Source organism: Amphiprion ocellaris, chromosome 12, assembly GCF_022539595.1.
Source record: "Amphiprion ocellaris isolate individual 3 ecotype Okinawa chromosome 12, ASM2253959v1, whole genome shotgun sequence".
Classification (NCBI taxonomy): Eukaryota; Metazoa; Chordata; class Actinopteri; family Pomacentridae; genus Amphiprion; species Amphiprion ocellaris.
The window spans coordinates 32,222,436-32,234,946 of record NC_072777.1 but is presented as its reverse complement, the minus strand read 5'-3'; the positions used below and the strand labels follow the sequence as shown (position 1 = coordinate 32,234,946).

The 12,511-nt window shown below is 39.1% G+C and overlaps 1 protein-coding gene across 1 annotated transcript in view; it reads left to right on the top strand.

Moving 5' to 3' along the window:
• The first annotated feature begins 3,111 nt into the window (after positions 1–3,111).
• opn8b (opsin 8, group member b) overlaps positions 3,112–12,511 on the top strand; it is a 28,620-nt gene continuing 19,220 nt past the window's right edge. Inside the window, exon 1 of the mRNA XM_035951609.2 lies at positions 3,112–3,465. Coding sequence (XP_035807502.1) covers positions 3,396–3,465 — 70 coding nt within the window. The 5' untranslated portion in view covers positions 3,112–3,395. The remainder of the gene's footprint in view (positions 3,466–12,511) is intronic.

The following is a 12,511-nucleotide window of genomic DNA, read 5'->3' as shown; positions in this document are numbered from 1 at the left end:
CCTGGTTTGCTCTTAGCTAATGCTAATTCCTTCACTCCGCATGTCAGTTTCTGGCTCCAGCATAGTTTCTATAAACCTTTGCCTTTGTTAGCTTAGCACTCACCTGCACATATTCAGTGTCAAAATATACACTTTTCCCCATCAGTTCTGACTTTAACTGTTTCCATTTGAGTTCCCTGATTAGCCATGACAGAATCATTGTGTGGAGTGGCATCTAAGCCATTTTAAGGTAGAATAGAGTTATTTTCATGGGTAAAAACTTTTAAATGTGTAATTTTGATACACACGGATGAGTTTCTGGATGTTTAATCGTGGCCTTAGCTTTATAAGTGGACCCACAATTCTTCAATGGTCTTACTTTCATGGCCTCTGACCTTCTTGTGAACGTTGCCTTTGTAAGTGTTCATATGTTAAGCTGTTTCTTAGCAGCAGCATCCTCAGCTTCAGTGTTTCCCCAACTGTAGAGCTGCCTTGCACCAATAAGAAAGGGCAATACTGCAACTACATAAAGCAATTTTCTGCTTTTTAAAAGGGGGTTGCAAATTCTTCATAACATATGTCTTTAACATTGGATGAAGTATGTGTTCCTTGAATAAGTCTAAACAAAACCACATGTGGATACAGTGAAAACGCTACAGGAAGCCTTTAAAGCAGCAGGTTCATGGTTGACATTTCTCACAACTGCATCAACAGCCCTGGTTTTTTTTTTAGTTATTTTAGTCATTTAACCTCTCTGACGCATCTAAGTTGCACGTAATGGATCGTATCATGAGATTTGACAACGTGTATCACCTGAAGGTACTGATTCTACCCATTTCTGTCCACAAATTTTGATCCTTCCATATTCATTAAAGGTAAATCAACACTTTAACGTGGTTTTGAGCACATTCCCCCTGGGCTACATCAGCCTTTTGTCATCCATTTTATCAGACAAATAACATCCCAATCAACACCTGTCATCTCCAAATGCATCTACAGATCAGGGGAGGGAAAACTGCACTTACTGACCCCGTTTTTAATCATTTTTCACTCTCGCCAGGGAGAAATCCTTTTAAACTTTGACACTATGGTATTATAATGCTGTCCATTTTTTAAATTCACTCATGGCAGGAGAATACTACCTGTGTTCTCTGCTCAGCAGCTGGTCATTAATCATGGAGGTTATTTCTGGGAAAATGTCTGGTCATAGTGGGTCAGAGAGTCTGCACAAAAGATTTCTGCGCTGTTACCTGCTTTAGGTGCTGACAGTGATGTAGAGAAAAGTTAAAAAAAGATATATATTCAGTTTCTTGTTCGTCTCTGGGTTTTTTGACATTCGTTGAACTACCATTTGAACATTTCTGTATACTGCTATTGACCTTCGATTGACATGTGCCCGTCAGATGCCATCTTGTTTCTAAAGTGAGAGAACCATCCTCACAAATAATTACTGTTATAATTGTGGCTCTTGCTGATGCAAAGTTTACTGCAGTACCCTTGGATGTAATTAACATGGAGTTCAATGCACCATGACAGCTACGAACATGTTTGATCCACGCAACACTGCTATGGAGAACAGAGAAAAGCAATTTAAAAGCCCCCAAGCTGCCAAAGCCCTTGGTAGTGCTGTGACCTTGGGATTAATTTTGTCACTGCACTTATCTGAGGTTAAACTGTACATTAAAGACAAGAGTAGTTTTTCTGCCTTCTGGGAAGCCTTCCGTTTTAATTGTAGAATGTGAAGATCTTCCACCTAAAATCCCCAAAGTCCTAGAAAAATTACAGAGATAATGACTTGAGGGTTCTCAGTGGTAGCTATGGTATTTAATTGCAGGTAAGCCCAATATTATTAATACCCTTGACATATTTAGATTTTTAATTGATTTTTATTTGACCAATATGTTTTTTCTGGCTGTAAATTATAGAAACAAGTGACAAAAGACAGTAAGATATTATTTCTCAACGATTGGTGCCAAAGCCTTTAGTTGCCACCACAATCATAAGTTTCTCATATTTGCTAACAGGCTTTCTGGGATTTTGTTCACTCCCCTTTAGCAATGATCTCCAGGTCTTTCAAGACTTTCAAGGTTCAAGGCTTCCTCGCCATCACTGCTATTTCCAGTTCCCTCCACAGATTCTCAATGAGATTAATGAGCTATGTTTCAGATCATTGTTCTTGTTGGACGGTCTGATGCTGTCCCAAGACAAGTTTTTTCCACAGACGTCTTGATGTTTTCTTCCACAGTCTTAGTGTTATTCTTTTTTGTCATATACCATTACCTTTGACAAGTGTTCTAGCTCATTTGCTGAAAAACATCATCGGAGCATCACATTCCTCCTATCTTGCTTGACCCTGAGGATGGTGTTCAACGGTTCTCTTTTCTTTCATCAAACAAATGCCACATTCTTGTGTCCAAACAACTCTATGTTCACCTCATCTGACCACAGAAATGACGATCTAATGCTTTCTTCTTTGTCTAGCTGAGTTTTTGTGTGCCTGTCTTGGAGAAGTGGAGTCCTCTTAGGTTTGTGTCCATGGAGACCACAGAGCGTCTGCTGGAGTGTCTGATTGAGATGTTGGTCCCAGAATTCCTCAGACTGATCATTAAGGTCAAAGTTCATTTACACCGAAGATATTTTTGTTTTTGTTTTTAAAATTATAATAAATATAGCAATTTAAAAACCTGCATTAATCTAAGTATTTTTGATTTAAAAAGAACAGCAACTTTAATTTTTTTATAGGAATTTCATGGTGACTAGTGTTATTTTTAGAATGTGTCGCGGGCAACTCACATGGTCTCTGCGGGCAACCAGGCGCCCAGGGGCACCCTGTTGGCTACCCCAGCCGTAGAGGATCACCCAGCACGCTTGTAACATGATTATCCACACTCCACTGTGTCATACAAAGCATCAGATACAAGCAGCATAATCCAAAATATTGTCTGAATGAATGGGTTGTCCTGAAACACTTGTATGATTTATTATGCAATAGCAGCCAGAAAAAAGGCTGGTTTAGTAGTGATTAAGAGTGCGGTTAAAGATGCGTCTCTGTTCTGTTTCACTTATGTCACAGTTTTGAAAATCTGGATTCGGTGGGAAGACAGGTCTGTCTCCAGCTAACCTCACCCTCACCACTCATCTGTGCCAGCCCCTGAGCGCTGGAATCCATCGCTCAGTCACATGGCAGCACTGGAGACGCTGGACGGTAGCCCTGCCCTTTACGCATGATTTCCCTGACAACATACATTACCGCAGGCTATAAGCACAAGGCTCCGCGCTGCCTTCCCAAGGACATACGGATGTGACACCGGAGCGCATCAGCGGCGGCACATTTTGACTTTTTTTCCCCTGTCCCCTCCACTCAATGAAGATCGCATCTTCTTTCTCCTTTCTCCCCGTTACTGATCTTGGTTCCCATGGATATCTACGCCTCCACGTTATCACCGGCGCTGGACATCGGCACAGGCTGTTACCTGCTGGTTTTAAGTAAGTTGAAAGCCGCGCGTAAAACTGGATGAAAGTCTATCATAAACTGCCTTGTTCTTCGGAGGTTTTGCATCCCTACCCTGCTCAGCTGTCTTGTGTGTGCGTGTAAAAAAAACAATTGCAGTAAATGAATTACTACTCTAAGATTTATAGAACTGAAGTCAGACCTGAAACACTCAGTTATGTTTTTCCGTAATCCATTTTACGCATATCGGTTTGCCACCACTCACTGAGAATTTACTGTGAAATTATGACCGTGAGTACACGTCCTTGTTATACAGAATATATGGGTGAACTGAGTGAAGTCTGAAAGTTTTAGATGAGGGAAACAAACAGCAAAAACTTCTGAGATGTCATTTTGGCTCAGATAAGCTCAGCCACCTGTGCGCCTCACACTGAAATCAAGATGCGACCAGGTTAGTAAGGTCGAAAGATTTAAAGTTTTCAATTAATTTTTGGTTAAACCATGATGTGTCTAGAGTTTAAAGGAGAGAATATCCCTTGAGGATAATCATAAGTGACCAAATTAAGTCTGTCTGTGTGGTTTTGTGCACAGGACTGCAGCCATGATGCATTCCCCTTCATATACCACATTACTACGTTGTGAAATGTCAGTTGACAATCCTGTAATAGTGACATGAAAAGACACACTGAGTTGTAGAAATGGGTGAGCAGTTACTCCAGTGAGCTGGTTTATAGGCTGCAACTCACATCCTGTCGCCACAGCAGGGTTCTCGTCTCACAAAGCCACTAAGCTCCAGGAGTAATACCAGACACCACTGACAGACACTGCAGGTGTCTTCCTATCATTTTCTCTCGTTTTATCTGCAGCAAAACATACTATTAGACAATAAATACACTGAGAAAGTAAAGAGAAATTGTTAGATTTGGAGAGAATGGAAGATGGAGGATAACAGCTTTGGGCAAACATTGTGTGTGAACTGGCCAACAAGGCAAGCTGGCATTGATTGGAGTGATCCAGAGAGCAAAGCAAAGCAGTCCATAATTTGATAAATGTGTCAGAAAGAGATTTGAATCCAGCTGGGGTAGACATCCTGACTGAACTTTGACATTCTCCTCACATGTGCAAATTAACCCTGCTCATTTCTCTGCAAACCACAAGGAGAGATATGTGGTGGGTTTTATATTTGTACTTTTTTTTGTTTAGTTTTTTACACTTAAATAAGTAGAAGATGGATGATTTCTCTATGCCAGAGCATCAAAATATATTAGATTAGTACAACTTGATTCATTTTGTGTCCATAATATCCTAAAACAATGTTCACCATCAATAAAACCCTGATTTAAAATGTAATTAGTTCTAGTGACACTGTGTTTGTGAGGAAAATAAAAAGCAGGAATGTTAGGAGATGAAATTGGTGTTTGGGGACCTGGATGTCGCTGTAAGTGTGAGAGAGTGTGTTGGCATAGGGATCGAGATAAGGCAAGGTAAGGGTACTTCAGGAGAGGTGAACCATGCTCTGTTTTGTTCCTTCTGATCTTTTCATTCCTTTCCTTTTACATTCATTCATTTGTCGCGTTTCTTACATATCTTATCTCCAAACTCTTCTTAGAACCTCTATTTAATTACTCAGAACCTTGATGAGACATTCATATCATATATATATATATATATATATATATATATATATATACATAAATAAAAAAGTGGCTAGACAGGCCAAAGACACACATTTAGGGACTCTTTAAACCCCCCTCCAATAACAGTGGTAAATTAACTTAGGTAAGTGCTCTTATATTCTCAAAGAAACATTTGTGAGTCACCATCAGCACAATCTCATTGATCCACAGTGCAAAAGGCGTTTGTATTACATGTAAAATTGCGACATGGTCATGTTTATTTGGCCTGTTCTATTGGCCATTATTTATATCATGTGACTCACAGGTTACTTTTGATTTGCGCATACAAACAGCAGCAAAGTCCACATTGTTGGGCTGATGGTGGATTTGCCGACAGGAACCTGAGACTGAAGTGTGAGGATGGTGTAGAAACTTCTTTTTCTGATAATATTTCAATTCTTATTTGTATTTTCAGTTGCTCCTTAAAGACCCCATATGGTGAAAATCCATTTTGTTTGTGTCAACGTCTCTATATCTTAACTGCTAAAGCTGTTAAAATATAAAGACGCTGACCATTCCTTAAGCCTCCCTACAACTAGTTATCCTCCCAGCTTTACAAGCGAGTGAGAATTGGACCTAGGTGGTACTGTATGTAACACCTAACTAATCAATAATCATCCAGCTCAAACCATTGGCATCTGTGCCGGAGCTGAAGTGGGTGGGAACAGCAGCACGTCATTAGGTTTGCAGAGCAAAACAGAACATTTAAATTAGCCATAAAACCAGGCCACGGTGAAATTTTGCAGTACTTTGAGCTTTAAAACTGAAGGACACACTGTAGGGATATGTGAGATCTTGATTAATTTGGTCAAAAGTGGCACAATATGGAATCTCTGACGCTAATTTATAGTTTCCATGTTTCTGCAAAGGTACACGTGATGCAAATTTCATCATCCACTCAAGTCCACAAGTGTTCTCATACACTAATAGTCAAAAGACTGGACACACCAATGTCCATGTGAAGGCCTAAAATTAGCCACAGTGTGGACTGTGAATGTGCCAGGAAAATAAACTTAGCTCAGAAAAAGGGGCTTGTGTAGAGGAGCGATTGTACGAGGTCATTCTCCGTCATTCACACTTTTTTATGATTCATCATTAAAAGACTTGCTGCTGGGCTTTTAAGGTGCCTTGGTTGGTACGTACTTTCCATTGATGGTGAGCAAGCACAGTGAGGTCAGTGTGTTTGGATTCAGGTGTCGCTCCACTGAGTCTACTTGTTTGTTATTTGGGACCCAAAACTTAGTTCTGTAAAATATTTTGGCTGACATTTCTGAATTTCCTGTGTTTTCAGACATGGAAATGTTTGTAATTTCACTCTGAAAAACGTCTTACCTCAGAAGTCATTTAACTATTTAATAGCTCCAGAAATATAACTTCCATAGTCATGAAATTTGGTCAGGATACAGATAGAATAGTTTCCAGTTGATTGAAATGGCTCTAGCAGAAGTCAGATTTTTAATTATTGGCTCTTAAATATGGGATAAAGGTACAATATTTTCAAATGACAGTGGTACTGAAGTCCCAAAAAGTTACTGTCAGTGTACATATATGGATGTATCCGTACTCATTGGTAAAAATATAGCCTTTGCTTGACATTGCACCAACATTTGAGGCCTTTAACACCAGTAGAATTTGATTTGTGGTAGTTTTTTGTTATTTTGAGATGTCTAAATGATGGTATGGACTCACTCGTAGAACCACAAAAACTAGTGTACATTGGGGTTTATATATTGTCTGTATTTGTACAAAGTTACTAGTTGATTCCATGTTGTCTTCATACTGAAATTTTGCAACATATGAGGCTTACTTTGCCTTACCGAATATTCCCATATACGTACTTGAAATGAACACTAAACAGACAAAACTGATGATAATACGGCACACATGACAGTAAATTTCATGGTAGGTTCAACCAGTGTAACAACAGGACGAGTGAAACATGAGCTCAACACTGCACTAAAAGCAGAAAAGGAAAACAAAGTCATCATTCCTCAGTGGGTTTATATTGCATGTATTTACAGAAAGGAAACTGTCATAAGACTCTGTGGGTCTGATGTCTAGTTAGTATTGTCTTCTCCTGCTGGAATGGTGACCGAACATGTTCTATTGATATCAACAGATCTCATCACATGGAGGCCACTTGAACAAAGCAGCCCATGTTTTTGACTTCAAGTGGTGGTTGAGATTCACCATGAAGAAGCTGAAGAGGAGGAGGACATGGGGGACCAAGTGGACCATCTGTGTTGTTCAAGTGGCCTCCATCAGTTAGCATACAGGGATGTGGAAACCACAACTTGTCCTTGTAGGTCTACTTTTGTTTTGAGCTGCGACTTCCTGTCATTTTCAGTTTTTGCTTACATCTTATCAATTACTTTCAGGGAAAAAATGGACAGCTGCGCAAACATTAAACATAAAAGTCTGGTTGTTTCCTGGTTGGACCCAAGAAAAAGCCCTAAAAAACAAAAGCATCTCGCAATTTTTACGGTCTTTTTGGGAAAATAATGCAATGCACTCACATATTTTGACCCCTGACCCTAATGAAGCTACAGAACTTTTATGAAACATGGGGCAAGTTAAAGGTGTTTTCTGGTGTACCCACCAACTATACTGCAGAAGAAAGCTTAAATAAAGTCCCTCCCTCCCCTGCTCTCCTAAAAAAAGAGACTATAATACCTTCCTCCTATTCTGACCCCCTCTAACTCCTTAATAATATTTTGTACAATCCCTTAATCCTTAATCCAGTGCCTATATCCTGTAGGGTAAAAAGTGGATTCATGCTTGGAGATGATTAGCTATGGGTTTTCTTCTGCATAGAGGATTTTTAGTTGCTTCCCAAAGGCGTTTCAGGAGGCTTCCAACAGAAAACCACTAGTTCCAAATCAACAAGAACTGAGAATAAAAGTAACTAATTCAGTTTCTAACCTGGTTTTGTTGATCAAGGTTTTATTTACTCAAACATTATTGTCATTTTTGTTCACCAAATGATGAGAAATAACAGGAAAATGCACATAATCCTGTTAAATAACACAATAACATTGAATTTCCTGCACTCACCCTTATCATGCTTACGGTTATGTGTTGTCACCTAACACAGAAAATACTCATTTAGAGCCAGCAAAACCCATGCAAGGTGCTGCTGAATAAATGAATGAATGAATAATGGATAAAAACATCTGATGGAAGTCTGCCCACTTGTGTTGTTGCTGCTCTCATGCTGCCTGGTTTGGCCAGACTGCTGAATGAGTTTCCAGAGAGGTTCCACTGGGATCCTTAGGCCATTCACTGGAACAATGCATCTCATGCATCACAGTCTTTTGTCACAAAGTCACATAAAAATGCGCCTTAGGAAGACAATAAGACTATGTTGAGCTGCTACACGTGGATGCGCACTGCCCTATATGGTAATTATACGGCATACGGCTTGATCATGTCAGGAATGAAAGGAGCCACTGCTGTGTGTCGCTGTGGAGATTAAATCTGCTAATGAGGAGTCCTTCCATCTGGATTTAAGAGATTTTTTTTCCTTTTAATTATGGTTTTATGGCTGTAAAACTGTTACATACTTGAATTAATTGTCCATCAAGGAAACAGTGAGGAGAAAAATCTCCAACAGTTAAGGTCAACGTGTGATTGAAATAAATTTCTAAGTGACCAGTAGAGTTCTTCTGGCTGGAAAATACAGAAACAAGTGACAAAAACCCCTAAGTTATTATGTTAGAGATGTTAATAGAGCATTTAAATTATTACTGGGAGATTTTATAATTTTTTTTTGCTAAAATATCATCCAAATTTATTCATACATCTTGTCATTTTCTTAAACTGTAAAGAAAATGCAACTTCTATAGCATTCTAAGTTGTCCTAGAGTATTCTAATGCGCTATAGACTGAGAGCAGATGATTCAGTAGTTCATTAGGCAGTTATGAGTCAGAACAAGTCATGGCTGCAACCTAAGAGGTTAATGAGTGCAAATTGTGGCTGCCCACAAGAAGGGGAAAGGCTATAAAGACATATCCAAGTGTTTTCAAGTGCCAGTGCCCACAGTGCAAAGCATTATTTGAAAGTACATTGAGTTGCACACTGTGAAAAATCCCAAAGAGCCGATAGGAAGCCAAAGATGACCTCTGCACTGGCAAGCATGGTAGAGGTCAAGAAGAATCAAGGGATCATCACCAGTGTGAGATCAATTCTGTCAGAAACATCTCAATCAGACACTAAACGGAGCTGGTCTCTATGGACACCAACCAAGAAAGACTCCACTTCTCCAAGACAGACACACAAAAGCTCAGATGTGCAAAGAAGGAAGCTTGGATCAGATAAAAATGGAACCGTCTGGATACATGACGTGGCTTTGTTTGGTGAAATAAAAGAGAAGCATCTCAGAAACGGCATCCTTGAAGTCAAGCATCATGGTAGGAATGTGCTAATGGACCAGGCAGGATTGTCAAAGTAAACAGCATGCTGACAAAAGAGGATGATATAAATATTCTAGAGGAAAACATCAGGCATTCTGCAGAAAAACTTGCCCTTGGGCAGCTTTGGACCTTCCAACAAGAGAATGATCTGAAACATACGGTCAAAGTGGTGAAGAAATGGTTACCAGATAACAGTATCAACATTTTGAAGTCAAGACCTGAACCTTATCAAGAATCTGTGGCGGAATTGAAGACCAGAGTGATGGTGAGGAAGCCTTTAACCTCAAAGGCCTGGAGATGGAACAAAATTCTAGTAGAGATATGCAGAAAGCTTGTTAGTGATTGATTGCAACAATGGCAAATGACGGCTTTGATGCTGACTACAGAGAAAGGATATGAACATGACATGACATTTTTTTGTGAAAAAAACACAAAACAAAACACAGAAATCTTTAAAATTCCTCATTACCATCTCTAACACAATGTCTTAACCTCTCATGTCACTTGTTTATGTAATTTTGAGCCAGGAGAAACCTATCAGTCAAGTAAAAGTAGGCATCAGTATGAATACATTTGAGCTGGACTGTATCTAAGGCTTAATACCATCCACCTACTCTCTATTCCTTACACTTCACCTCTCCCCAACTGCCTCCTCCACCTCACACCTTCTCTTGCGTAACACCCCCTCGAATCAATATTCTACCATTAGACCACTATTGAGCTCTGTTACGATGAGGATGAAGACAGCATCCCTGTCTATTTATCTAAATCTAGCTGTGTTAGCACCACTCCACCCTTCCTTCGCTCACCTTCTTTTCTGGTTTACCCACACCCCCTGGTCTGTGATCTTTACACGCTTCCTGTTTGATACTATTTGAATTTGTTCATCAATTAACTTTGGAATTCTGATACTGTGTGTGAATGTACTCGTTTCCTGTCTGTCTGGACGGAGTGCATGCTGTCAGGAAAGGTTAATGTTTAGTAAATTGCTGACCTGAGTGTTGTCCCTGGACTTATTTAGCACGTTTGGTGGGCGGAAGCCGGTAAATTAGCATTAACTTTGAGAGAATGTGACAGATTGGAATTGCATAACTCTCACATATGCTGCACAAAATGTTTTTTTTTTTTAATTTGTAAAGTCTGCAACCCAATATTCATTAATGAGACAGTGGTAGATAGTGGAAGACAACATTTTGTGTCCCCATTGATTATCTGTTGTTCTTGTGCTGAAAGGGATTAGAGCTGTTGGCTTGGGTGCATTTCTTTGAAAGCAATTTTCAGTGAGCTGGAAGCTGATAGGGTCACAGAAACAGTCCCACAGGTGACGCAGCATCACCTTCAGGGGTCACAGTTCATTTTGAGCAGGCAGATAGTCGGGAAAAGGAGGTTCCACGTGGAAGGAGCATGTCCTTTTGTGGATTTAAAGTATTTATTTGCTGGATTTAATCACATTTGTGGATGGAAAATGTGATTCAGACCTATCTACACAACAGTGTCTCCACTGTAGAATGGTCTGACTACATCTCATTATTATTCTGCAATTGGAGGTGAAATCACTTTGACTTTCTTTAACCCTCGTGTCGTCCTGTGGGTCAAGATTGACCCGTTTTAAAGTTTAAAAATGTGGGGGGAAAAAAACACATTTTCAGAGTGAAACTTCTGATGTCCACATTTTCAACATTTTTGAGAAATTTTTGAACATTTTTTGGTGGAAAAAAAGAAATGTTAAAAATGTTTCTTTAAGAACATTCGCAAAAAAAGATTTTGATCTTGTGGCATTCCCAGACTAGATGAGCTATGCAACTTCTCCAGGGAGTTTTGGGTTTATCCTGGGGTCTCCTCCCAAAAAAACTTCAAAGGAAGGTACCCAGAAAGCAGTGCTGCCAACTTGGCGACTTTCTCGCTAAATTTGGCAACTTGTTTTTGTCAAAAGCGACTGGGTCATTCCAGAAATGGAGGACATTTGGCCTTCAAAATTTTGGAAAAATTAACCTTCTCTTTTACAGTTTTCTGTTGCATATTAATTAATAATAGGTAATAAACTATCAAAGGCTTGACTGGCTCAGCTTACACATCAATGGTAGCACTTTTTATTCCATGTTTTATGTGTTGTTTGCTAACCCTACTCTAATCACAGTAACAGGGTTGCTAATCTATGCTAATGTTAGCTTTTTCTCAGCAGTAGAAGCTAGATATTTAGCTAACTGTTACTGCTGACCAAGAGGACAAACTTACCGATGGAAAAACAGTAAAGAAAAAGTAAAAAGAATTAGTCCTATTCTGATAATATGCATGACAGGGTTGCATGAGGTAGAGTGAGACATTCAGTCAAGACCGACAATATTATGAAAATATGAAAAATAGAAGAAAGGACATAGTTTTGCTTTACTCTGTCTTTTGGAAAACTGTTTGATGATGTTAATTCCAGTGTATCATGAGATTCACTGTTTTCTTCTTCTTCTTCTACCAGCTAAAAAGGTTATGCTAACAGGGCTGTTGTGGGACACACATTCCATGTATAATAATTCCTATTTAAAATATTATGTTTATAAAAAAATGTTCTCACAATTACAAGAGACATCAATGAATAATACCAAAAAAGAGAGTTAAGTTAAAAAGAGATTTAAATTTCATTTTAGCTGTTTTATTTGAGATTCAATTTGGTCATCAGGAGGGTGGGACAAGAGAAAAATGTCATTTTAGGGGGAAATCCAGACTTAATTGGCACTTAAAAATATTTTCAAACTTTCTTTTCTCCTATTTCTTTTTAGATTTGGCCTCAGGACAAGTACATTTACACAACAACTGCATGTTTTAGTATTTTGTACATGGATTATTTGAAATTTGATGGGTGGGACATAAAATGTCGTCCAATTCTGGAATGACCCGACTAGCGATAAATCTAGCAACTTTATCTGGTGTTTTGGAGTCCCTGACATGAAAGCACGTATCGTTGTGCAGTTACTGTCCTCAATAAACAGTGGGTGCTGCC